Source organism: Guillardia theta (assembly GCF_000315625.1).
Source record: "Guillardia theta CCMP2712 unplaced genomic scaffold GUITHscaffold_227, whole genome shotgun sequence".
Taxonomy (NCBI): Eukaryota; class Cryptophyceae; order Pyrenomonadales; family Geminigeraceae; genus Guillardia; species Guillardia theta.
Genome location: NW_005434449.1, coordinates 28,488 through 53,521, shown reverse-complemented (window position 1 = coordinate 53,521; position 25,034 = coordinate 28,488). Strand labels below are relative to the sequence as shown.

The 25,034-nt window shown below is 50.6% G+C and overlaps 9 protein-coding genes across 9 annotated transcripts in view; 5 read left to right on the top strand and 4 right to left on the bottom strand.

The window, feature by feature from the left end:
- The window catches only part of GUITHDRAFT_121386 (hypothetical protein), a gene marked incomplete at both ends in the record, with an annotated part of 3,320 nt that extends 2,585 nt beyond the window's left edge, over positions 1-735 (bottom strand). The window contains one exon of the mRNA XM_005819379.1: positions 103-735. Coding sequence (XP_005819436.1) covers positions 103-735 — 633 coding nt within the window. The remainder of the gene's footprint in view (positions 1-102) is intronic.
- A 179-nt stretch (positions 736-914) lies between these two features.
- GUITHDRAFT_156330 (hypothetical protein) lies at positions 915-1,665 on the top strand (the record flags this gene model as incomplete). Its single annotated transcript, XM_005819378.1, has 1 exon — positions 915-1,665. A coding segment is annotated over exon 1 (481 nt), but the record flags the coding sequence as incomplete, so codon positions are not given.
- A 2,354-nt stretch (positions 1,666-4,019) lies between these two features.
- GUITHDRAFT_121384 (hypothetical protein) lies at positions 4,020-6,165 on the bottom strand (the record flags this gene model as incomplete). The annotated part of the gene is made up of 2 exons (XM_005819377.1): positions 4,020-5,644; positions 5,706-6,165. The coding sequence occupies 2 exons, from the start codon at positions 6,163-6,165 to the stop codon at positions 4,020-4,022; spliced, it is 2,085 nt and encodes a 694-aa protein (XP_005819434.1).
- A 1,137-nt stretch (positions 6,166-7,302) lies between these two features.
- On the top strand, positions 7,303-7,891 carry GUITHDRAFT_121383 (hypothetical protein; the record flags this gene model as incomplete). Its single annotated transcript, XM_005819376.1, has 2 exons — positions 7,303-7,410; positions 7,457-7,891. The coding sequence occupies 2 exons, from the start codon at positions 7,303-7,305 to the stop codon at positions 7,889-7,891; spliced, it is 543 nt and encodes a 180-aa protein (XP_005819433.1).
- Positions 7,892-8,177: 286 nt separating this feature from the next.
- On the bottom strand, positions 8,178-9,605 carry GUITHDRAFT_121382 (hypothetical protein; the record flags this gene model as incomplete). The annotated part of the gene is made up of 11 exons (XM_005819375.1): positions 8,178-8,243; positions 8,291-8,406; positions 8,448-8,491; positions 8,545-8,645; positions 8,694-8,807; positions 8,861-8,923; positions 8,970-9,104; positions 9,153-9,221; positions 9,265-9,315; positions 9,370-9,543; positions 9,603-9,605. 11 exons carry the CDS (start codon positions 9,603-9,605, stop codon positions 8,178-8,180), a joined length of 936 nt encoding a protein of 311 aa, XP_005819432.1.
- A 1,429-nt stretch (positions 9,606-11,034) lies between these two features.
- GUITHDRAFT_148626 (hypothetical protein) lies at positions 11,035-12,554 on the top strand (the record flags this gene model as incomplete). The annotated part of the gene is made up of 12 exons (XM_005819374.1): positions 11,035-11,067; positions 11,190-11,253; positions 11,295-11,385; positions 11,430-11,535; positions 11,586-11,709; positions 11,754-11,879; positions 11,938-12,002; positions 12,062-12,133; positions 12,182-12,229; positions 12,276-12,344; positions 12,385-12,438; positions 12,531-12,554. 12 exons carry the CDS (start codon positions 11,035-11,037, stop codon positions 12,552-12,554), a joined length of 876 nt encoding a protein of 291 aa, XP_005819431.1.
- Positions 12,555-12,779: 225 nt separating this feature from the next.
- On the bottom strand, positions 12,780-14,726 carry GUITHDRAFT_148625 (hypothetical protein; the record flags this gene model as incomplete). The annotated part of the gene is made up of 9 exons (XM_005819373.1): positions 12,780-12,921; positions 12,969-13,180; positions 13,225-13,356; positions 13,445-13,474; positions 13,771-13,821; positions 14,051-14,236; positions 14,284-14,334; positions 14,381-14,491; positions 14,538-14,726. 9 exons carry the CDS (start codon positions 14,724-14,726, stop codon positions 12,780-12,782), a joined length of 1,104 nt encoding a protein of 367 aa, XP_005819430.1.
- Positions 14,727-16,431: 1,705 nt separating this feature from the next.
- GUITHDRAFT_121379 (hypothetical protein) lies at positions 16,432-17,541 on the top strand (the record flags this gene model as incomplete). Its single annotated transcript, XM_005819372.1, has 8 exons — positions 16,432-16,459; positions 16,500-16,549; positions 16,593-16,743; positions 16,945-17,028; positions 17,071-17,139; positions 17,186-17,243; positions 17,299-17,323; positions 17,395-17,541. 8 exons carry the CDS (start codon positions 16,432-16,434, stop codon positions 17,539-17,541), a joined length of 612 nt encoding a protein of 203 aa, XP_005819429.1.
- Positions 17,542-19,275: 1,734 nt separating this feature from the next.
- On the top strand, positions 19,276-23,677 carry GUITHDRAFT_82293 (hypothetical protein; the record flags this gene model as incomplete). Its single annotated transcript, XM_005819371.1, has 2 exons — positions 19,276-19,873; positions 23,487-23,677. Coding segments are annotated over 2 exons (789 nt in total), but the record flags the coding sequence as incomplete, so codon positions are not given.
- Between the last annotated feature and the right edge of the window lie 1,357 nt (positions 23,678-25,034).

The window sequence follows — 25,034 nt, the reverse complement described above, 5'->3', positions numbered from 1 at the left end:
GCCAATGGTAGCAGGTGGGTCAGCTCTGCCAAGTTTGCCCCCTTTGCCCCAGGGTCCTCTCTTGGCTCGAATCTTGAAAGATCGATCGTGCACGATGCTCACATGTACAGCTGTGAACTTGCGACCATCGATCGCGAAGTCCTCTCTTCGCTGCCAGAGCTTCTCCGCTTGTGCATTGCGGAGGAAGGAAACAGTCACCGGGATCTCCTCAGCACTCGCTATCTCGGGTCTATACGGAGCCTTCCACATGATTGCTTTACTCTCTTGCACTGAGTCTACGATCAGTCCGATCTCTTCGAATTTCTTCTTCAGGTTCTCCTCTTGGTTGACATACACCGAGGAGATGCCCAGGAGAGTCATGGAGATGAAGGAAGTCACCTCGTTGCCTGCTGAGGCGGTGTATGTCTCGACCTTCTCCTTCTTGGCTTCTTCAATCTGCTGCATAAACCACTCTCTGGATGCGTCACTCCATCCAGTCATCGCTTCTTGTAGAAGCTCACGTCGTGCCTGCTGACATGTCGAGCGGATGGCTTCTGCGATAGCGTCGGGGGTGCATCCCTCCACAGCCTTGCAAGCCTGAGCTGTCCTGCTGTTCGGATAACGCTTCGCGAAGCTCTTCACCCTCTCGACAAGATCAGCTTCGAGGACAGAGGCATCCACAAGTCCGCGCTGCGTGTATTGGCATGATCTCCGAAACAGCAGGTTGCGAACATTTTCATCATACTGAAGAACCATACTTAGAAAGCTATTTGAAGTATACAAACCTTTCGCTTGCAGCTTCCTTGGCGCCCTGGCAGCTTCCCCTACACCACGCGTGCAGCCATGGTGCCTGAAATAACCGGCGCTGCCATGGTGCCTGAAATAACCGGCGCTGCCATGGTGCCTGAAATAACCGGCGCTCTAAACCCTAAACCTTATTATGTGAGTTTATTAGAATGCTAGAATGTTGCTCGGCCTCGTTGTGGGCTTATGCAATTTGATCCTAGTCTAAAGAGGCGCTCGAGCACTGGGAGTACACGGCCTACAATGCGAACCCTGCTTCTGAGGCGTCTTTCTACTCTCTACTTCTGCTGTCTTCTCTTGGCTTCCTCAGCCTCAGTCAGGAGAGTTGCCTCTCCTCACCTTGGCCTTCGGTCACCACCTACTCTACCTCCATTCAGCTTCCTCAGCCTCAGTCAGAAGAGTTGCCTCTCCTCACCTTGGCCTTCGGTCGCCACCTACTCCTCCTCCATTCAGCTTCCTCAGCCTCAGTCAGGAGAGTTGCCTCTCCTCACCTTGGCCTTCGGTCGCCTCCTACCTTCTCTCCTTACCTTGGGCTCAGCTCAAGCTCGGTACGGGCTCGCCCCGTCTTCTTCCTCGCCCTCGCCTTGCTCTTCCTCCATGTCTTCCTCTTCTTCGTCATCTTCCCTCATCTCCACTCGCAGTCGGTCCTTCTTGTCCACCTTCAGCGAGCAGGCCAGCACATGCATCTCTGCGAATTTACTCAGTGCTATGAACAGGAGGCTAAGAGATCGACGCTCTATGTCGTCGCTCTCCGCCTCCTGCTCAAGCTCAGCAGCTGCCGTTGCCCGTGGCGAGAACGCGCTGCCCCTCCTTGCCTTCTTGCTCTCTCCTTGCACGCGAGTCCAGCGCTTGCTCTGCAGCCACTTCCCCAGCTTCTCCTTGAGAACGTTGCGCCCAACTCCCTGCTCCTCTGGCATCTTCGCCCACTCTCCCAGCGACATGAACTCCAGGCTCCCCGGAGAGTAGAACGTGTCGTGGAGGTTGCCAACGGCCTTGTCCAGGACCAGCTTGATCGGCTCGCTCGTCCCCGCCTCGTTCAAAGAAGCTGCATCTTCGATGACTGCTGACAGCTCGCTGACGAGCTGCATGTCCTCTTGGCTTGACGGAGATGCTGCCTCCATGGTGATCCTCTCCAGGTCTGTAAACTCCAGCCACTCTCCCTCGCTCTCCTCCTGTCGCTGCGCTGCGTCGCTGGTGCCCCGCTGACCAGCCGCCTCAGAGTCAGGCTCCTTGTCGAAGCCGACTGCTTCGAGCTTGGTTGCTGCGCCTTCGAGATAGAAGGGCAGCTCCTTCATCATGCGTCGAGCATCCTCCGTGGAGCCGAGGAGGATGCATAGCTTGGACCCGTTCCAGGACTTGGTGTTCAAATCCTCCTCCATGTCGATGCCTTCAACGTTGATCTCGAGCCTGTTAGCGATCTCCAACAAGACTCTCTTGACTCTTGCGATGGACGTGTTGCCGCCGTTGCACAGCCCCTCCATCTCCTTCCTCGTGAAGCGACCAGATGCCGCCGTCGACTTGATGATGATCTTGATCTCCTTGCCGTCCTTGCCGCCTGCCTTCTTCTGCATCCTTGATGCCTTCTTCAACTTATTTCTGGACACAAAGCGATCAGCTGTCAACTCGACTGCGAGCGCCTCTCTGATCTTCGGGTCCTCGCTGAACAGAGTCAGGTGTACTCCCTCCATCGCTTCGCTCTCTCGGAAAGCTCGAAATGCTGTATCATTCGCCTCTGGGCAGCTCGAGGAGACGATCCACTCCACCTCCCTCTGTCTCCAGATGACGTTGGCCCCTACAGCGATGAAGCCTTTCTGACCTAAGCCTTTGTGGACTTGCTGTCCTGGCGCCCCAGCGACCAGCATGCCTGCCAGCGGCTGGAGTTGGACCGCTGCAAGGGACTGGCGCAGCAGCTGATAGCGATAGACGGCAGCTATCTCAGCCGTTGTCATGCCGCCCAAGGTTAGCAGGTGAGTCAGCTCTGCCAAGCTGCCCCCTTTGCCCCAGGGTCCTCTCTTGGCTCGAATCTTGAAAGATCGATCGTGCACGATGCTCACATGTACAGCTGTGAACTTGCGACCATCGATCGCGAAGTCCTCTCTTCCCTGCCAGAGCTTCTCCGCTTGTGCATTGCGGAGGAAGGAAACAGTCACCGGGATCTCCTCAGCACTCGCTATCTCGGGTCTATACGGAGCCTTCCACATGATTGCTTTACTCTCTTGCACTGAGTCTACGATCAGTCCGATCTCTTCAAATTTCTTCTTCAGCTTTTCTTCATGGTTGACATACACCGAGGAGATGCCCAGGAGAGTCATGGAGATGAAGGAAGTCACCTCGTTGCCTGCTGAGGCGGTGTATGTCTCGACCTTCTCCTTCTTGGCTTCTTCAATCTGCTGCATAAACCACTCTCTGGATGCGTCACTCCATCCAGCCATCGCTTCTTGCAGAAGCTCACGTCGTGCCTGCTGACATGTCGAGCGGATGGCTTCTGCGATAGCGTCGGGGGTGCATCCCTCCACAGCCTTGCAAGCCTGGGCTGTCCTGCTGTTCGGATAACGCTTCGCGAAGCTCTTCACCCTCTCGACGAGATCAGCTTCGAGGACAGAGGCATCCACAAGTCCGCTCTGCGTGTATTGGCATGATCTCCGATACAGCAGGTTGCGAACATTTTCATCATACTGAAGAACCATACTTAGAAAGCTATTTGAAGTATACAAACCTCTCGCTTGCAGCTTCCTTGGCGCCCTGGCAGCTTCCCCTACACCTGGCAAGGAGCCATGCTGCCGAAAATAACGGCCTGCTCCTAAACCCTAAACCCTATTATTATTATTATTATTATGTGAGTTTATTAGAATGCTAGAATGTTGCTCGGCCTCGTTGTGGGCTTATGCAATTTGATCCTAGTCTAAAGAGGCGCTCGAGCACTGGGAGTACACGGCCTACAATGCGAACCCTGCTTCTGAGGCGTCTTTCTACTCTGTACTTCTGCTGTCTTCTCTTGGCTTCCTCAGCCTCAGTCAGGAGAGTTGCCTCTCCTCACCTTGGCCTTCGGTCACCACCTACTCTACCTCCATTCAGCTTCCTCAGCCTCAGTCAGAAGAGTTGCCTCTCCTCACCTTGGCCTTCGGTTGCCCCCTACTCCTCCTCCATTCAGCTTCCTCAGCCTCAGTCAGGAGAGTTGCCTCTCCTCACCTTGGCCTTCGGTCGCCTCCACCTTCTCTCATTACCTTGAGCTCAGCTCAAGCTCGGTACGGGCTCGCCCCGTCTTCTTCCTCGCCCTCGCCTTGCTCTTCCTCCATGTCTTCCTCTTCTTCGTCATCTTCCCTCATCTCCACTCGCAGTCGGTCCTTCTTGTCCACCTTCAGCGAGCAGGCCAGCACATGCATCTCTGCGAATTTACTCAGTGCTATGAACAGGAAGCTAAGAGATCGACGCTCTATGTCGTCGCTCTCCGCCTCCTGCTCAAGCTCAGCAGCTGCCGTTGCCCGTGGCGAGAACGCGCTGCCCCTCCTTGCCTTCTTGCTCTCTCCTTGCACGCGAGTCCAGCGCTTGCTCTGCAGCCACTTCCCCAGCTTCTCCTTGAGAACGTTGCGCCCAACTCCCTGCTCCTCTGGCATCTTCGCCCACTCTCCCAGCGACATGAACTCCAGGCTCCCCGGAGAGTAGAACGTGTCGTGGAGGTTGCCAACGGCCTTGTCCAGGACCAGCTTGATCGGCTCGCTCGTCCCCGCCTCGTTCAAAGAAGCTGCATCTTCGATGACTGCTGACAGCTCGCTGACGAGCTGCATGTCCTCTTGGCTTGACGGAGATGCTGCCTCCATTGTGATCCTCTCCAGGTCTGTAAACTCCAGCCACTCTCCCTCGCTCTCCTCCTGTCGCTGCGCTGCGTCGCTGGTGCCCCGCTGACCAGCCGCCTCAGGCTCCTTGTCGAAGCCGACTGCTTCGAGCTTGGTTGCTGCGCCTTCGAGATAGAAGGGCAGCTCCTTCATCATGCGTCGAGCATCCTCCGTGGAGCCGAGGAGGATGCATAGCTTGGACCCGTTCCAGGACTTGGTGTTCAAATCCTCCTCCATGTCGATGCCTTCAACGTTGATCTCGAGCCTGTTAGCGATCTCCAACAAGACTCTCTTGACTCTTGCGATAGACGTGTTGCCGCCGTTGCACAGCCCCTCCATCTCCTTCCTCGTGAAGCGACCAGATGCCGCCGTCGACTTGATGATGATCTTGATCTCCTTGCCGTCCTTGCCGCCTGCCTTCTTCTGCAGTCTTGATGCCTTCTTCAACTTATTTCTGGACACAAAGCGATCCGCTGTCAACTCGACTGCGAGCGCCTCTCTGATCTTCGGGTCCTCGCTGAACAGAGTCAGGTGTACTCCCTCCATCGCTTCGCTCTCTCGGAAAGCTCGAAATGCTGTATCATTCGCCTCTGGGCAGCTCGAGGAGACGATCCACTCCACCTCCCTCTGTCTCCAGATGACGTTGGCCCCTACAGCGACGAAGCCTTTCTGACCTAAGCCTTTGTGGACTTGCTGTCCTGGCGCCCCAGCGACCAGCATGCCTGCCAGCGGCTGGAGCTGTACCGCTGCCAGGGACTGGCGCAGCAGCTGATAGCGATAGACGGCAGCTATCTCAGCCGTTGTCATGCCGCCCAAGGTTAGCAGGTGAGTCAGCTCTGCCAAGCTGCCCCCTTTGCCCCAGGGTCCTCTCTTGGCTCGAATCTTGAAAGATCGATCGTGCACGATGCTCACATGTACAGCTGTGAACTTGCGACCATCGATCGCGAAGTCCTCTCTTCCCTGCCAGAGCTTCTCCGCTTGTGCATTGCGGAGGAAGGAAACAGTCACCGGGATCTCCTCAGCACTCGCTATCTCGGGTCTATACGGAGCCTTCCACATGATTGCTTTACTCTCTTGCACTGAGTCTACGATCAGTCCGATCCGAGTCTTCAAATTTCTTCTTCAGCTTTTCTTCATGGTTGACATACACCGAGGAGATGCCCAGGAGAGTCATGGAGATGAAGGAAGTCACCTCGTTGCCTGCTGAGGCGGTGTATGTCTCGACCTTCTCTTTCTTGGCTTCTTCAATCTGCTGCATAAACCACTCTCTGGATGCGTCACTCCATCCAGCCATCGCTTCTTGCAGAAGCTCACGTCGTGCCTGCTGACATGTCGAGCGGATGGCTTCTGCGATAGCGTCGGGGGTGCATCCCTCCACAGCCTTGCAAGCCTGGGCTGTCCTGCTGTTCGGATAACGCTTCGCGAAGCTCTTCACCCTCTCGACGAGATCAGCTTCGAGGACAGAGGCATCCACAAGTCCGCTCTGCGTGTATTGGCATGATCTCCGATACAGCAGGTTGCGAACATTTTCATCATACTGAAGAACCATACTTAGAAAGCTATTTGAAGTATACAAACCTCTCGCTTGCAGCTTCCTTGGCGCCCTGGCGGCTTCCCCTACACCTGACGAGGAGCCATGCTGCCGAAAATAACGGCGCTGCCGAAAATAACGGCGCTGCCGAAAATAACGGCGCACTAAACCCTAAACCCTAAACCCTAAACCCTAAACCCTAAAATCATGTTTGCGATCTTTTGGATCATGTTTGCGATCTCCGAACAAGACTCTCTTGTGACCCGATGCCGCCGTCGACTTGATGATGATCTTGATCGCCGCTTGTCGTCTCTGCGGCCTGCCGCTTCTTCTGCATCCTTGATGCCTTCTCGGTCGGAAGAGTTGCCTCTCCTCCCCTCGGCCTTCGGCCGCCAACTACTCATGGGCCTCCCTTCAGCTTCCTCAGCCTCAGTCAGAAGACCCTGAGTTGCCTCTCCGAGCGGCCTTCGGTTGCCTCCCGGAGTCCTACCTTCTCTAGAATGCTAGGTAGGTTGCATGGCTTGTTATCACCGTGCTCTATTCTAGTCCGACTAACAGGGATCTCGTGACCTGGCAGTTCGGCCCGACTTGGCTGGCCCATATGGCAGCCGTGCTTCTGAACCCCGGCTAATCCCTAGACTACAACTAAAAAAATGTGTAGTAATAATGTCTGAATTCAGAGCCAATTTAAGTAAAACTTTAGTACCTACGCTATTGTCTTGCGTCAGCAGCGAAATGAAGCACCCTTGATCCTGCCCTCGATTACAAAGATTAACATCTCCAGGGGGGATTGGGGTTTAGTTTGACGGAGGAGGAAGGAAGAACGAAAGAGTTGAAGAATAATAGATATCCAAGTGGAACTTACCAAGGATTTAAGGATTTTTAGGTCATTCATGTGTATCAACAGTCAGCTGATTTTTTTTCAAGGTTTAGGGTTTAGGTCTTACTGCACGTTCCATGCATAACTTCTCACTAATTGAATTGTGACAGCTTTTAATCTCCAAACTTCACTGCTTTACCATGGACGTAAGGGTCTTTGCCATTGTTCTGATGGTGTGCATTGGCCTTTATGTTGATGACGGATTTCGCAAAGATACTTTCGAATTTGTCAGGGGCAATTCATTCACTTCTATGCTTGCGCTGTTTTCTGCATATATGATGTACAAGAAAATCGAGAGGCACAACAAAATGCAAAAAATTGCAGGTGTTGTCGGTCTTCGCCTTCGTGTGGAGAACAAGGAGATAGGATGGGTTGTTGTTGAGGTTGTTTGTTTTTCCGATGACCTCTTTCTGTTGATGCTGTGCTTAGGTGGTCGAAGATATGGCAGGTGACAAAGCGGGAATGAAGATGGGAGATTGTATCCAGGAAGTCGACGGTCTGCCAGTGAAAGAGGCACAGAGTGTGCAGATCATTCGAGGGCCTGTAGGAAGCAAAGTGACCCTGAAGGTGGTGCGGGGGCTAAAACAAGCTCTCGTAGAGGTCGAGAAAGACAAACAAGTACAGGAAAGAAGAAGAAAGCAAATGGAATCTTTGAAGGAAGACGCGACTAAAACCTCGAGATTCGAGGAGATCAAAGACTCGACCGATGACGACGATCAAGTAACGAACCAGGACGACTCAAATGCGGATGAAACTCCTGAAATTTTAGAAATTGTCTTGACAAGGGAATCTGGGAAAAAGAATAATCCCATCTCAAAGCCCAGGTTTGATGGTCCAGAACAAGAAGCGAAGAAAGATCAATGAAATGTTGCACGTTGTAACAGAGGAAGTGTATCGTGAACAAGAAAACCTCTGCTGCAGAACTTTGATCCATTTCATGAGAAATACCGAGGAAAGAGGCTCATAGATATTTTGACAACAGCGTCTGCCAGTTGATTTTCTTCACCGCATTTTCCTATTACCCGCCTGGTACACATCTTCTTTTAGTTCCCATTTGAGTAGTAGTAAGCAATTCCAACCAAAACTTTTAATACAAGATGCGATCGCATGTAAGACAAGGGCACACGCCCTCATATCAAACCCTCCCCGTCTACTCATGCACCGCGACAGGAGACCAGTCAACCGTTCCGCTGGGTATCCACGTCCAGGTGTGCACCTTGTCAAAGTATTGAGGAGCAGAAGATCATTCAGGACATCAGTCACCTTCCCATTGGAGAGCTCGGGGGTTTCCTCTGTCTCGAAAGTGTCTCCAGTTGCTGCTCGCGACAAGCCCTCCACCTCCACGTCTACCTGCGACAGCTTGTAGACTGTTTCCAGCCCTAAAACCAGATCAAAAACATACTACGCAAGCTGCAAAGACCTGGAAAGCTTTTGGACATTCTCCTTTCGGTCCATTCTTGTAAACTGCAGGTACGAGATGAGAGAGACAGCGACAGCAATGAGCTTGTTAAGTAAACCTGTCCTCTTTCACTACAATTCTGCTGGTGCTCTTTATCGATGATCCAAGTTCTTCCTTCACCCCCCGAACTGCCGCATCGAAGGATGACTCTTCCGGACGCTGAGAACAAAATGAATTTGCAACGCATCTTGAGGTCTCTCACTGTACCCTCTTCTCTGCTAGGGGGCGATTCCTTGGTCGTGTTCTCCCATCTCGGCATAGTTTTTGTTTAGTCTCATACAGCTGCCAAGTTCCCGCTTCATCATGATCGAGGATTCGAACCTGAGTGAAAAAAACATTTTTCACATTCCGAGGTAAAACCCTGGCATCCATACCTTAACAACAGATATCACTCTTTCTGCTGACTCTGTCAAAGGTTCACATTCCCCCGCCCACAGCTGTCGAGCATTTTGTGAGCGACCAAAGGCGTCAAGCATCGTATACCTCATGAAAGAACTCTTGAACTGTCTTCGCTTCTCCCTGCCCCCATAAAGATGTGTCGATATCGCGAATTTCAAGCCACGCGGTCAAAGATTCGACAGAAGGCGGGAGTCCTCCACGCTCGACAAAATCTAGAACCTGCACACAAATTTCAAAACCATCCTCGGAACTCAAGTCAAATCTTACAGACAAGTGCACCCCACTAATGCTTGCTAGCATTTCATCTTGCTTTGCTTGGAATTCCGCATTCTTTTCCTTTTCGTTTTCAGTTGTATAAAAGAATGGTTTTGAAATCAACCTTCATTTCCCGAAATTCTGCCTCGATGTTTAATTTTTCCATGTCATCCATCTGCAAATGTGATGAATACAAATTGAAAAATGCGTAATAAACAATCGTCGACACCTTTTTCCAAAACGAGGCAAATGCATGATGCACACTTGTATCAGGGCTTTGTGCCCAAAAGGAAGCTTGCTGTAGCTCGTGATTTACAGGGCCTGACTCCGAATGTTTGTGGCTTGACAAACTCTTGTCCTGCTCTACTGACAGAGTTTCTGATCCTTTATGCCCAACACCACCCTTCACAAACAAACATTACCATCAAACACAGAAAACCAGGATGAAGAAAGGATGGTCACCATTCTATATCGGGGATCCAAAAGCATTTTCTTGAATTTTGAAGTTACGTGAAGGATCCATGTGAGCCGTACAAGAAGGACAGATCTTAGAGCAAAAACAAGCCACTTGGCAAAGTTCATGACAGCCTTAATGAACGGTAGCTTCAATATTCCATCAAATCCTGATGAAATCGAGTTCGATGTAGTTGAATGCTGACTTTCATCGCGGGTAGACAGCGATAAAGCTGTGCAAGACAAGAATTTGGTACAAATGTCGGTTCTCAGGCTCTGGATCGTTTCTCTTTTACATGGCGCTGAAACCAAATAATTGTGCGATGTACGGAATGAATTGCCTCGTAATGAACAATGTTGACCAGGACCAAGAACTTGAAACGAATCGCATTTTGCGACAAGAAAAAGCAAAAATATGGTCTGAATAATGCTCTTCATCGTCTTCGTCCTCCAGTTTAAAATCAAATCTCTCTCATGTAGGTCTGTCAACGCACGGTCAATTTCAAAACGGAAATGGAAATTACACAAAGACTAAACAGAAAAAGAACTGATAGCTCTGAAGCGAAGTGACAGTATTGTTTACACTTATCAGCTTCCAATGTCTGCGCTATCGGGATATGAGAGCTGAGGAATGATAGAGGCAAGCCATGCAATACAGAGCTAGGTCACAAGATGGGGGCTGGGAAACACTGATCAGGCTGAAAAGTTCAACACAAGACGGAGAAGGCGACAGCTCGGGTACAAGAGAAGAGCAGCAGCGGTGCAAGGGCGGGCGCATGCTCCGACAAGGCCCAGTCAAGACGGATAGTCGCGGGGTTATCATGCACGTCAAACACGGAGGGGACGCACCAGCATGGCTTTGGGCCGGCGGCTGTGGAGACTAGCAAGAGCGGCGGGTTTCAGGGGGTGGGGGGTGCTGAGGCAAGGGTCATGTTTGGCTGGGGTAGTTCTATAGAGATATTGGTCGCTTGTGAAGGGGGGTGGGGGATTTTCGACAGTGTGGTGGGGGTACACGGTAGGGGTCTAGACCTCATTGGAGGGTCGACCGGCCGCTTGACTTTAAAACGTAATTTTAAACTTAACTCTAAAGTTGTAAAATAAACAGATTCTGATGGGAATTAGCCGGTGACTTAAGCAATTTATCACTTGAAATAAGCAGAAAGAATTTAAAAGATTTTCCTTCTGACTAAAATCCACTACCTACCCCTCACAGGTACAACTCTTCTATCACCCCACCTACTTTGCTTTGGGCTCCTTGGGGGTGAATTTCCCACAACATGCTACCCCTTAGACCACCTACCCCCTCTCGGCCTCTCACCCGCGTTCGTCAGGAACAACTTGCGGCCGCCATGCACCTGCGCGTTTTGATCGGGTAATGGAGGGAAGCGATGAGAAGGATAGATCAAACTAGGAGCTCGATGCGATGAATTCAAAAGACGAAATGGCGTTTGAGATATGCAAGGGGTGCAAGGGGGTAGGTGGCGGGGGGTTGTCAGATGCAAGACTTGATCGAAGCAAACAGAGTTTTTGTTGAGTCAGATATGTTTGTGAGGGAGCATCCTTTTTGTTTCATGATAAACTGAGACACTATTACAGATTTTGCCTGTCTTCAGTTGCCTATGCATATCTTCCTTCTTTGCATACTCGCACAGCAACTGTGGTATAGAAACGTGATTCATAATGTCTATCCTATGTGACAAGAAACTCAGAGCGGGCGAGCACTGGTTGAAGCCCAAGCAAGGCAGCCTCAGGCTAGGAGTTTGTTTGTTTCCAAAATCAGCTGTAATAACAGGTAATTTCGTGCTACACTGCTTCCTCCCTCTGATTTGGCTACAGGTGGGAACGTGAAGACCTTTCTCCCGACCGACGTGTTCAGCTGGGAACGACGCAGACTTCATGGCAAGGATGGGGAAGCTCGAATGACAAGAAACAGACGATCAAGGTTGATTGAAAAGAATTCTCCTCCTGTTGGATGGTGACATGAGAACAAAGATCGAAGTCGACAAATCCAATCCTGAGGCTGGAGTGAAGGAAGCACTTCTCAAGGCTCGTGAATCTGAGGCCATTGCCAAGTATCTTGGAACGACAGAGAGCAAGCAGAGGGCGGGAATTACAGGTAAAAGATCAGATACGTGCGCACCGACAGTGAAGGAGTTGTAGGCGACGTCGAGTTTGTGAAGATGACGGGCAGCGAGTTGACCTTGAGGTTGACGGGGAACTTCTGGCACAATCGTCAGATGGTCTTTGACGATGTAGCCAAGTTCATCAAGGACGCACTTCCAGCCGGTGAGCAAGCATTGCATAAGAGCCTTGTGTCTTTATCCCTCACACTGCCATGTTACAGGAGTTGTGCAGGATGTCGTAATTGAAGATCCCCAGCAGCTTCAGGGATTCGCGGAGACCTCGAATGTGAGCGGCATCAGCATTTACTAGGGTTGTCGTAACAGCTGCGATCTTAGGCCTTCAAGGACAGAGAGCGTCTGACTGAGGAGGACTTGCGCAAGAGAGAGGCAAAGGGGAAGAACATCTACGGAGAGAAGGTGATGCTGCCGACCAGGTCTTGGCCCTTCCCGTTGACACGCTGACAGCTTGAGGGCCCTGCCGCTCAATTCAAGAGGAAGAAGGCTGAGAATCAAGTCAGCTTGCTATCTCGACATGGCTCTTAGCTAACGAGGTGACTAGGCAAAGTATGAAGAAGAGGTTAAGAAGCAAAGAGAGCTTGAGGGCAAGGGCGACGCTGCTCAGATCAAGGTGACATGGCTCCCTTTCACGTGAATTTGAAATATCGCAGGCGATCATCGAGGAGAAGGGGCTGTCAGACTTCTTCAGTGGCAAGGGTGGACAGGTAGAGCACACCATTGGAAGGAGATAAAGTTGTAACAGTTTAATTAGAAGGCAACGGCTAAGGAAACTAGAACTGCCGAAGACATTTTGCAGGCGATGTTGGACGGAAAGATGTGAAGACGTTTTGATGTTGATTTCCTCAAAAAACGATTGAACTGAATCATGAATGTCAATCACGTTCGGTTCACATCGCTGCGGTGCTTAGAATAATAAATCACAGGGCATTATACTATTATCCAGATGCATGAGATCATTTCCTGTTGCATGATCAACAATAAGAGCACAAAACCCAAAAGCATACTTATTCTTCTCACTGAGTTTAGTGCGCAAATCGCAGCAGGACTAGCTGGATTTGTACACAATCCTGCTGTTGAGAGCTTGCAACGTACGGCTAGTGGACCCCGTAATGGATCGGATTAGATCGACATCGTCTTGCCTCATAGTTATCGTACTCTGAAGTACAAACACCCGCACTCCCTCTGAACTGCAACAAGCAAAGTCAGTGTCATTGTGATGACAAAGTGAACTCACCAGGGTGGACGCGTCAAGCTACCTACGTAGGAGTAGGTCTGAAGTGTTGAATTCACAGAAAGACCAACTTGTGTCAGCACATCCTGAGCGGTAAAGTTGATGGTCCGCTGGCCATCCGCTTGTGTCTTTGGGAACTTGGGAATAGCATCTCGAATGAAGGAGGGAGTTGACGACCCGCTAACAACAAGGACGATGAGCATCGCATAACTGCCCTGCTCAGTTTCTCATGGTGCAGCACAAACGAATTCAGCTTCACCTCCAGAGTCTTGTAGAGCAGCTGCAGCTCAGCTGGATAGCTCTTGCCGTCGATCTGATGCTCACTTGGTGTGTGCCATGTCATTTCTTCAATCCTGTATGCTGCACCATTCCAAGTGTAGAAGGCTTCCAGCTTTGATGAAATCAGTACTACAAAACCAGAAACAAACATCAGATTCTTACTCCGGTCGTCTGAAGGCAGTTATTAAAAAGCTGCACACCAGCTTGACCTCGTACCAAGCTTGGAACGTCTATTGGAAACTGTTAGGCACGGAGGGTTCAACATGGAAACTCAGCTGACAAGGGTTGAGGTCGACGATCTGACTGGCAGTGATGCGTTGAGTTGCGTCATCTACATTCGTGTGAGAGGTGTCCATCGCATTTGAAGTAATACATTTCGCGTCAGATGTCACAATGTTTATGGGTGACTGCATCTTGCCCGTAAGGCAGCTTCCCGACCAGGCAAGTTGATTGAGATAATCCCAGGAAGAGGATGTGACATTCTGCAGTCTAGTGAAAGTGAGCTCACGACTGAATCCTTGCGCACCTCAACTTTTGGAGTGAAGCATCCATCTTTGTGGCAACGTGAAAGCGCAACCTGTCACAATTGATTCAATATAATTGATATCACACAAGTTGTAATTTACAGCGGCCATAACCACACCAGCAATTGCAGCAAATAAGCAAATGATTTTGCAAAAGAAATTGACTATCTGATATTCAGTACAATTACACTGAGGGTTGATGATGTCAGTAGAGGTTTTATTCTCCTCCCTCATCTTGATTTGCTGTTCCCATTGCGATTTGGAAGCTGCCGAGGCAGTCACATCTAGCAAGGGAGCTTGCGACTTGGGCTCGGATGGGATAAGCCTTGTCTGTATGTCTCGAGGAGAGACGGAGGGAAGAATGACAGGCGGGTCTGATATCGTCAAAGATACAAATGATCCGGGCGGCCCCAAGATTCTTGACGTCACTTCATCTGGCATAAGATCGTAGACGAGAATCCCATCGACCTACAGCAGTCAAGTCAGACGAGCACCTGCAACCCATTGTTATGCACCTGATGGATGAGATCTCCAACCTTCACTTTCTGACTTTGAAATGCAGTTCCCTACAAGGAAATTCAGAAGAGCCTTTGTGCCCCGTCTTGCTTGAACCTGCGGGTCCACGTATGTGACTGTATATGGACCAACTTCGTTTCCTTCTTTCAAGAAACGAATGCCAATTCCACTTGGTCCTTTCGAAGACATATTTCGAGGGATAAAAACCTGAACACGAAAGTTACTCTCTGCTTAAGCCAAGGATAACGTTTACTTGTCGCATGTTGAAATCAGGCATATTCATTGGCTCTGCATCAAGCACCCTGCCATCATAAAGGTTTCCTCGATTTTGCGAGGTCGAGAGGTTGAGATGCGGCGCGTTCAGTCCACGGCTCTCCATCATGCTTTCAGTGCTTTCGTACCAAACACCACTCCTTCCCGTCGAGCCGACACTCGCGTTCATCATGACAATATTATCTGCACAATGGAAACAATCAACTCTTGCTTCGTCTGCAATACTCATGACAATATGAGCTGAATTCATGGAAACGATTAATTCTTTCTTCGTCTGCAATACTCCTCTGCGTCTACAACAATCTTCTATGAAGTTTCCCTTCTTGTCCTCAATCCAAGTTCAAAATGCGAATTCATTCTACCACCTATTGAACTCTTTTCTTCCATTCTGGTTTCATCTTCAAACTCCATATCGTCTTTTGCTTTCTTTCTACGTTTGCACAAACTGTTTTCCATGAGACTCGAATGTCGATTCTCAATCCGCTCGGGTGATGTTTCCGCCCAATCGAGCAAAACTAGGCAAGAGTTGAGCAAGTTTACAATAATCGTCTCGTCATGTCGTAATCTCATTACGATCGTCATGACAACATTCGCCCATCATGTCCTCCTTCCTCGCTTATCTTCTTCGACCTTGATCCTTTTTTGAAAGGTACATCCCACCCCACCACATCTGCTGGTTTTACACCCCTCATGACCCTCCCTTGGGATTTTCCTCAAAACTGCAGAGGAATCCAGGGGTCATGGGCCCGGGTCTTGACACAATCATCACCCTACCCCCAGTCTCAAACTGGTTTTAAACGGCAGCCTAATAACTGTTCATAACGGTCGTGGAATGGTCGTATCCATCGCGATGGCGGGATGATAGGGTATGCGAGGACGCTTTTGACAATAAGTCGTTTTCTCCTGCAACCCTCCCCCCTCCTTCTCCTCCTCTTTGCTTACAGTGCTGAGACTCTGAATGTTCCTCCTGTTACCACCCTTGGGGCTCAGAAACCCCCGATATCAGCGGAAGAATCGAACATACTTCATGACTCGGATTCTAGCTCAAACCCTAATTCCGTTTTGCTGAATCTTTCTGACTCGTCATCCGAATGGCCCTGTGATAGTAGGAGGGAAGAGGGATGTCGTTATGGAGAAGCATGCGTCCTTCACCAATGTTTGTTGAAAGGGCAAGAAAACAACGCTAGTGTGATTCTCAGGGACCTTGCAGCCTTCGAACAAGAAGGGAGGCAACATGTGATTCTTGAAGTTCCTTCGACCTTTCGAACTTTGAGGGATTGTGTGTTGTTGAATGTTCGCCATGACGACATTGTGTATATACGTGCTATTGATGAAACTTTCCGGTCATGGGAGGGTGGAGAACGAGGTTGGCACACGTGGAGGGGAGTGTGTTGGCTATCCAATGAGGTGCTGTGGTTGCCACGGAAGCCTAGTTTGCCACATACAGGCGCTCGCAGCTTCAAAGAATTGAAGGATATTTGCCGCAAAGCAGATCAGCTAGGAAGCAAGGGATCGAAAATTGAGAAGGTCAAGGTCAGAGGTTACGGATTTTTGAGAATTCTCTCAGATCCGAGAGCAAAAATCTCAGGTCAGATTGTGCTCGGTGAGAATACAACAGGGGAATTCAATGGTCCTATGGTGCTGGCACTCTTAAACAACGCAGAAAACAATTTGCCTGAACCAGCTGCAGACTATTTTTTTTATTCCACAACAAGCGTCTGTGCCATCTCGGTACGAGGGCCGAGCTGGAGCTTCAAGAAGTGTGAGATCCGCAGTTCCGGGGGCACATCGCTTCGGTGCGATGTAATTTCAAATGTCCGATTGATTGAATGCTCTGTTGGCGGGGCCCTGGCATATGCTTATGACGGCAGACTATGCAAAGCTGTCCGAGCTGTCAGTGTCGTAAGGCAGGCACGTTGTGTGCTGAAAAGTTGCTCGATAGAGTTCACTGAAGTGCATAAGTATGATTACATTGCAGGAAGTGCTCTTAAGGTAGGTTGACGACATCAAAGTTGAAACTGACCTTCATTGTTAGCTTAGTGATAGCGCCGAGGTAGTGGCTGAAGACTGCGTGTTCCACTCCCATGATGGCGTCGCCTTTTTGTGGGATGAATTTACAGATGCAGGACCGAGAACACCAAACAGCGGCAGACTAAGACTATCTAACTGTGTTATCAAGCAATGTGGTGTGGCAACATTTTCTGTACGCGGAGAAATACAGGTGGCAGGAAGTCTAAGTGACAGAAGTTTATGATTGAGGATTTCAGAAATCTTTCTTGAAGATGCATCACTGCACGCATTATGGTAGTAATGTATGGGCAAATGATGATAGGTGAGCTCATCTTGCTCCTTTTCTTGCTGGTTGAAAAGTCTGATCCGATCTACAGACCTTCAGGAATTGACCTCCGTGAAAATATTCATCATAATCGAGAATTTCCTGCAGGAGATGGGCATGCCAGCATTGCTCCAGAGTACGACACGCTTCCTTGACGAAGTTTTGAATTTTATTGCAGATGTTTTCGAGGTCTCTACTGGTACAAACCTTCTACTCCACTGGATTCGCTCCCAGATGAACTCCCATTGTATTTTGCATTTGATCGCGAACTTGAATTGACATATTCTGAGCAGTAGTTGCGAGGATAGTTCCGATGAACACGGATCGGACAGTCCCATACCGTCATGTTCTGTACGAATTGAGAAAACCTACAATGCATGCGGTGCTTCATTTGACATGTTCGCAGCTTGATTCAGATGAATCTTCACGTGGTATGAGTAGCGCATCGAATCAGCAGGTCTATGATGGGCGATCAAAGAATGCTCTAAAACTTATTCTTCAGCGATCGTTCATGTCTCTTGATAACGAGAAGAAAAGAATCATGCAAGACAAGATGAATCAAATGATTCGTCGTGGAATGCCCGCAAAATTCAACAAAAATGATTTGGAAAGGATCGACACCTTCTTGCGTTGGGAAAAGGATAAGTGAAGCAATTAGCATATTGTCTAAAATGAATGTACATTCTATTTTTTTGAAGCAGTACTGAGACTAGGGCAGGGCATGCACGCTAGGTCTGCCTGAGACTAGAGCAGGGCATGCCCGCTAGGTCTGCTTGAGACTAGAGCAGGGCATGCCCGCTAGGTCTGCTTGAGACTAGAGCAGGGCATGCCCGCTAGGTCTGCTTGAGACTAGAGCAGGGCATGCCCGCTAGGTCTGCTTGAGACTAGAGCCTGGACTGGAGCAGGGGTACTGGAGCCAGACTGGAGCATAATTAGCGTACCAGCTAGCTTTGGCATGGCTTCACTTCGTTGGATGAGTTAGGCCCGTTTTTTAGATGAAGCCTTGTTTCATGGTGGGATGGAATGGAGCGAAGACAGGGATGGTATCACTAGAAGATGAGGCGTGAGTGAGGCGAAAGTTTCTTCTCAACAAGTGCAAGAGTGAAACATGTGAAGTTCTTGATGGGACAACGTCATGCCTCTTTATGCATGGCTCCCACATATTTTCGCATTTGTTTTTCTCTTGTGCCTTCCAAGTTCCTTGCAGAATTCATTTGTAGCAAAGAACATTTCTCAGAAGACAGCATGCGCAGGAGCACAGAATGCTTTGTTTGTCACTCTTGCAACAAGCAATTCGATTCATCCGCCATCAAATGAGCAAGGCTCAAGCACCGGGGTTGACATGTATGGGATCGAACAGGTTTCAGTTCCTGGAAGTTCTATCAGGATCTCAGATCAAGCCAAGTCTTTCTCTGGGTTTGCAATCCTGTACTCGGACGTGGTGGCCTCGTCGACCATTATGGCAGTAGACAACGCGGTTGCGGTTGGTATACAAGTTGGCGACTTGTTGGCGCTGGAAGATGAAGTCGTCATGGTCGAATTGCTCCTGGGCAGCGGATGCGCTCCGTCATCTCTTGTGCTGTCTTCTTGCATGCAAGAGATGCATGTGCTCAGAGCACAGGCCGGCACTGCCGCGTCTCCGCATAACAAGGGGAGCTTGATGTACAGGGTGATAGCGAACTACATCGTAGACGGAAGCGCGTATGGCAGTGTCAACAAACAGACTTTCACGACCCAAACAATTTTTAACTTGGAGAACATCAGCTCATTTCTTTCTTTCTTTCCGAATTCATCTTCTACACAATATGCTTTGGTTGATGATGAAATAGTTGAAGTCACTTCAATCTTCTATGCCAAAGGATTCGCAATGAAGCTTTCACAGTACGATCTTAACCTTTCTTTTGCTATCACTCCAAGCTTTGATATTGCCGAATACATGTACATGTATTTTCCAAATGCATCTGTATATCTTGAGATACGTTCGTACCAGAAACAAGGTAATATCGCTTCGGTTGCTTCAACTGCGTTCTTCGACGATCATCCTCAAGCCTTTGTGATTTCTGCCATTCAAGTAACCCGTGGAACAAAGGCATCGTTAGTGTCTGCTCACAATCCTGGCACGACCATCTTCTTGCTGCGTGACACATGGATGGTTTTCAGCAATCATAGTTTGTTTCAAGCTGTTGGCGGACAGCTTCAGGTTTACACAATTGCTGTCACCGAATCTTCAAAGATCGTCTCTTTCTCGTTTCCAGTCCAGAACTCATTCTCTGCACAGCAGCCAGCTTCAATTCAGATTTACGTAGCAGGGGACTCGGGTGTCAATACCAACTACCCCGTTGCCATGGACTTCGCCCCTGTCTCTCATTCTTTGCCATTCACGATGCCGCTTTTGATCTGCAAGGCTGGCACCTGGATACAAGACGGAAATCGGAGCTGCTCCGCCTGTCAGGTCGGAAAGTTTTCCCAGGCATGTGGAGGTACCTCGTGCACGGCATGCGTAGCAGGGACGTACACGTCACTAGAGGGACAGACAGCTTGCCTGGAGTGCGTGGCGGGCTACTACTGCCTAGGCGATAGTGATCAAGCTCCGTGTCGACCAGGTTTCTACTCTGATCCTGGGGCCACTAATTGTACCCTCTGTCCTCCTGGCTCGTCTTGTGTTGGTGCCAGCCCGTCGCAACCTTGCGCTTCGGGGACATTTTCGAACGTCTCAGGGGTGACTGCTTGTCAACTGTGTCAAGCTGGGAAGTTTGCACCTAAGACAGGCTCTACAACTTGTTCGCCTTGTCAAAATGGAACGTTCTCGAGTCAAGACGGAGCCTCCCTCTGCCAGCCTTGCGCTCCTGGGACATTCGCTGCATCCTCTAAACAAACGAGCTGTGACCAGTGCGCAAGGGGACGCTACCAATCAAGCTACCAATCGTCGTCTTGCCTTGAATGCCCTGCAAATTCAGGAGCAAGAATTGAAATGGGCATCTGTTATGGGTCTTGTGGAGGGAGCAAGTCTGTCTTGGACTGTCTTTGTCTACCCGGGTACACAAGATTCGATCATTTCGGTTTGGATTGTGTTCCTATAGCCTTTACAAGAGCTGTCATAGGCCAGAGCTCATCTTGCAAAGATTCGCTGAACATGATTGGAGTAACTATGAGTGTAAATGCTGAGTACAACACTGCCGTTCAAAACATCGAGATTAGATCAGCAGGAGAACATTACCTACCAGCAAGGTTAAGTTTGCAAAACCGAAGTGGAAGCGCATTTTTAGCTTCGGCGGTCACAGATGAGAATGGGGCTTTCAATGGAATCAAGATTCTTCAAGCAGGAAGTGGGTTCCTCTATGGTCAAATCCCTCTTGACATCTTCTACTCCGCTGGATGTGCAGTGGATGATTCAGGCTGCGAGACGTACTTGCAAACTTCGAGTGTGTCGACCATCCGAGTGGTTCAAAACGGCACAGGCTACACTGACGGAGTGATGCGGATCCTTGGGAGCCGAGGCGGAGGGTTTCTTGCCTCCTTCAAGACCGACCCCAGTGGTGGCGTAGCCTCTTGGAGCATCGCCAAGGTGAGTGACCGAGGACAAGGATATCGCTCAGCTCAGCCTGTCACTCTCTACTATCCTACTCCGACCTCCTGCGGACCGAATGCCAACGGAGAGCTGCAGATATGTGCTCAGGAAAACACGATAACCTGGATGTCAGTGCGAGGCGGCACATTGGGTTGTGATAGATCAACAGTCATTCTTGCCACAGGAGGAGGAGGTGAAGGGTTTCAAGCGAAGGTGACTGCTGTCGATTTCTTGACGAATGCGATTGTTCTGCTACAAGTTGTGAATCATGGAGTGAACTATGTTTCTGACCCTCTCTTCTATTCCAGCAACCCAAACTGCATCTGCAACTCTGCGAGTTCAAACAAGAGCATTTTTAACGATTGCCTCAAGTTCACGAGGGCAACGGGGGCTGTTGTGCTGGCTTACCCGGCCTTGAACGCCGAGCTTGTGGCTCACACCGGCACGCGGCTGGTACTGTCTTCCTCCGCCATCTCTCAGCTGCACCAAGAGCAAGGCAGCGTGTCCATCTCAGCCTTGTCGTTTCAAACCGTTTCATGCGGCGTGACGGAGACGTGTGGGATCCTTTCCAACTCGTCGACCATCTGCTGGGGTCAGTCGCTCAAGCGTCAGTTCACCGAGTACGTCGAGACCTGGACTTGCGACTACTCAGCTCGCTACTGGCGGTACGTCACTCTCAGCACAAGAAACGGGGGTCGCACAGTCAGTATGGCAGAGATCCAGTTCTTCAGGTCAAACCTTCAGCTGCCAGTAGCTGCGGCTACAAATCCAGCAGGCGTCAACCCACTCGGCTTCTTTGCTGCCTCGGTCATCGACGGAGATTCGCAAACGATGTGGATCGATAGAAGCAAGCAGCCACTGCAGTTTGACTTCGGCGAGCCAGTCATTGTGGACAGGTGCGGAAAAACATGCTGAGAGACACGCTGACGCCTCTTGCAGCTACAGGTGGATGACTTCTCCCAGTCAGCAAGAAACCGACCCCACAGAGTGGCGGCTCGAAGCCTCAAACGACCCAACCGATGCAGGCAGCTGGGTCCTGATCCATCAAGTCTCTTCTCGTCGCCAGGGCCCCTACTCCATCCCCCAGCAAACCACTTCGCAGGGTGTTGTCTTCTTTCCCAGGTCCTCCTGGACTCGATTCTGGAATGGCTCTTGCGTTGTCCCATCTGGCATATCCTGGCGAACGCTATCGCTCTCCTCCCATCACTCCTGTGGTGTGGACTCCAAGAACGTGGGAAACTGCTGGGGAAGCAACACCTTCATGCAGCTGAACTTTCCGGGTCAATCCTGTAACTGCCCCACATTTTACGGAGCATTGTGCAACTGCAAGTCAACAAACTTCAGCAGCGAAGTCATTCAGAAACTTCATATCTCATCGACAGCGACAAGCTGTCAAAACAACCTCTGTTACAACACTTACGCACAAGGATCCTGTATCTCCAATGGCTGTCGTTTCATTTATGACTCGCAAGAATGTCTGAAAGCAGCGGAAAGCCTTGGGCTGACTTCCTCCAACTCGCTCATCATCTCAGTGGATGCTCCTAGCTCTCCTAAGGGGTGCGACTGGTTGTTCAGCAACCAAGTGCTAAACCGACTTCGATTCAACACCAACAACCAATCATCCCTATGCTCCTCCAGCGTCAACTGCGTGTGCAAAGACTGCTCTCCGTACACCTTCAGAACCATCGCAACTGACCAGTACTGTTCCGGAATCTTTCAGAACCACAGTGCCCTCATCCAAGGAGCAAGCACTGTGTCTGAGTGCCAAGAAGTTTGCAAGCATGATGAGTCGTGCGATTACTTGGTCTTCTATCCTGAAGGCTCCTCCATTGCATGCGCCCCCTGCTGCTTCAGGAGCAAGGGGTCGTGCCAACTGGTGGATCCATTTTTCTACTCTCCACCTGCCACCCACCTCAAGGTTGGAGCCAAATGGAGCACGATCTCGGCGGGAGAGCAGCACACATGCGGCATCAGCGACTTGGGGAGAGCTCACTGCTGGGGGTACAACGGGGAGGGACAGTGTGACCTGCCTCCGTTTCTCGCAGCTCGAAGTTGGATCTCCATCTCCGCTGCCACTTACCACACGTGCGGCATCCTTGACGACACCTCGCTCTACTGCTGGGGAGCGCAGAACAAAAGCGCCGTCAACGTCGGACAGGTGATTCCGATTCCTGGTCAGGGAACGTACCAATGGCGCGCAGTCAGCACGGCGATATGGCACACATGCGCCGTGAGTCTGGAAGGGAAAGTGTTCTGCTGGGGTTGTGGTGGAAGAGATCGACTGGGACGAACGATCGGGGTGACGAGCATCGGCGACAACGTTGACAAGGGTCAGTGCAACGTGCCTCTTGAGGTGCAAGAGTGGCAGGCAGTGTCAGTAGGAGAGTACCACTCATGTGGGGTGACCGGAGCTGGCCAGATCCTCTGCTGGGGTTGTCAGTGCAATCCCTCGTACTGCCCTGCTTGGAACAGCCCAGACGTGAACTATGGCCAGTGCGACGTCCCGCAGGGTTACAGCTGGACTCAAGTCTCTGCTGGAAAGTTTCACACCTGCGGAACAACATGGGATGGCAAGACGCTGTGCTGGGGGTGCGTAACGAACTCTACCAAGGCTTTCCTGGACGAGTCTGGTAAGTTGCAAAGAACCAACGGAAGTTGGACCCGAATGAACGATTACGGGCAATGCGATCAGCCGAACCTCAACCTCGATTGGCTTCTCAACAACCCCCTCCAGTCACATGCCACAATCACGAACAGCAACCTGTATTTGAACATTCAAGCAAACATACACGGAGGAAGTAGCAACGCGTTTTCATTCATCATTCGCAATCCCAAGCAAGAGCAGAACTCTAGTGCTGTCTTTCTCTCATCACAGGGAGTGAGCATCGCTCCTGTTTCCATGCAAGAACAATCTGCTTCATCCGCTCCCTTTCGTGTCATCAACTGCGAGCCCGGAAGCTTCTGGTTTTCTGGAGTTTGTCAAACTTGTACAGCTGGAAAGTTCTCTGTGAATTGCGGCGAGAGAGACTGCGCGCTGTGCAATCCTGGCACTTACTCGGTGTCGAGCCAGTCGGCATGCAGAGATTGTCCCTTAGGGACCTTCTCGTCCTCGTATGGTTCTACTTCCTGCTCCTCCTGTCCTCAAGGCTCCGTGGGGCCTGTGACAGGGGCTCTGTCTCAAGCGGATGGCTGCCGGGAGTGCGGGGACGGAAGTTACTCTTTCTTTGTGCACGTCTACGACGACTACCTCAAGCGTTGGCAGAGTCGCACAACAGCATGCTTGACTTGTCCGCCTGGCTTCTTCTGCCCGGGAGGGTCCGTGGCTCAGGCATGTCCTCAAGGGACGTATCAGGCAGCTCAAGGGGCTGCTGGGCCCTCTCAGTGTCTCGCTTGCCCGATGCCTGCCTGGTGTAGTGGCAGGTGGCTGAGGTTTCAGTGCCTCTCCGGGCCCGGCTTCGCCAACGGAACAGTGTTTCCTGATGAAGTTAGCTGCCAAGCCGCTTGCACCAAGGTGGATCGATCGAAGGGGGAATGTCGGCTCCTCCCAGGTACCCACAACGGATGCCTGGAAGGCTATCGCGGCGCTCTCTGTCAGGAGTGCGCCTCGGGATTCTTTCCTGACCTTCTCAACTTCAAGTGTAGCGCCTGTCCAGGGAGGTGGAATGACATGCTTCTGTTGGTGTCGTTCGTCGGAGCTTCTCTAGTTGTCGTATTGCTCGCACTCTCTCTATTCGACGATGACGTACTCGTGACATGCTTCAAAGCATTCCTCACATTTCTACAAGTTCAAGATCTTTCCATGGCGATCAGGTTTCTTTGGCCTGCACAGTACAATGATGTGCTGCATGTGCTGCATGTGCTCAGTTTTCGGACGATGTTCATGTCTCCTACGTGTTTTATCCATGACATCGACAAGTTCTGGCAGTACAGTCACGCTGTACTCTTGTTTTTCCCTGCAGCGCTGCTAGTTTGCTCTGGTCTGATTGCTGCAGGCGTTGGGAGCGGGAGGGCCAAGAAGGGCTTGTTCAACCTCACGGCATGGCTGCTTCACTGGTCGGCTCTGCCCTGGCTCATGAGCATCGCCCAGCCTTTTGATTGCACGTGCCTGGCCAACCGCGACGAGCTGCTGTATGACCGATGGAACAATTGCTCAAGCCCAGGAGCTCGGCGAGTGCTGGGAAGCTATCCCTACCTGGAGTGCGACTCTGCTCCTCATGCCCTGCAGTCTCTCTTGAGCGAGCTCGTGCTGCTCTTGGCCTTCGTCGCTCTGCCGGTCGCCCTCGTCTGCCTCCCGCTGGGACTCAAACGAGACGTGGATGCGTCCGGGGTGCTCCAGGTTTTCAACCTCGGTAACAGCAAAGACGAAGATCTCGGCCTCAAGAGGTCGCAAGGTGTAGGACAAATTTCTCAGCTTGAGCTGGAGATCCAAAACTTGACAGAAGTACACGAGATTGCGAAAGTAGAGCTGGAGAATTTTGTTGAGATTGAGGAGCAGGAGAGGACAAAGGGGAGGAAGAAAGAAGTGCAGAGGGCGTTACATTATCAAGAACAGCTGGAGGAGGCCATCGCCTGTT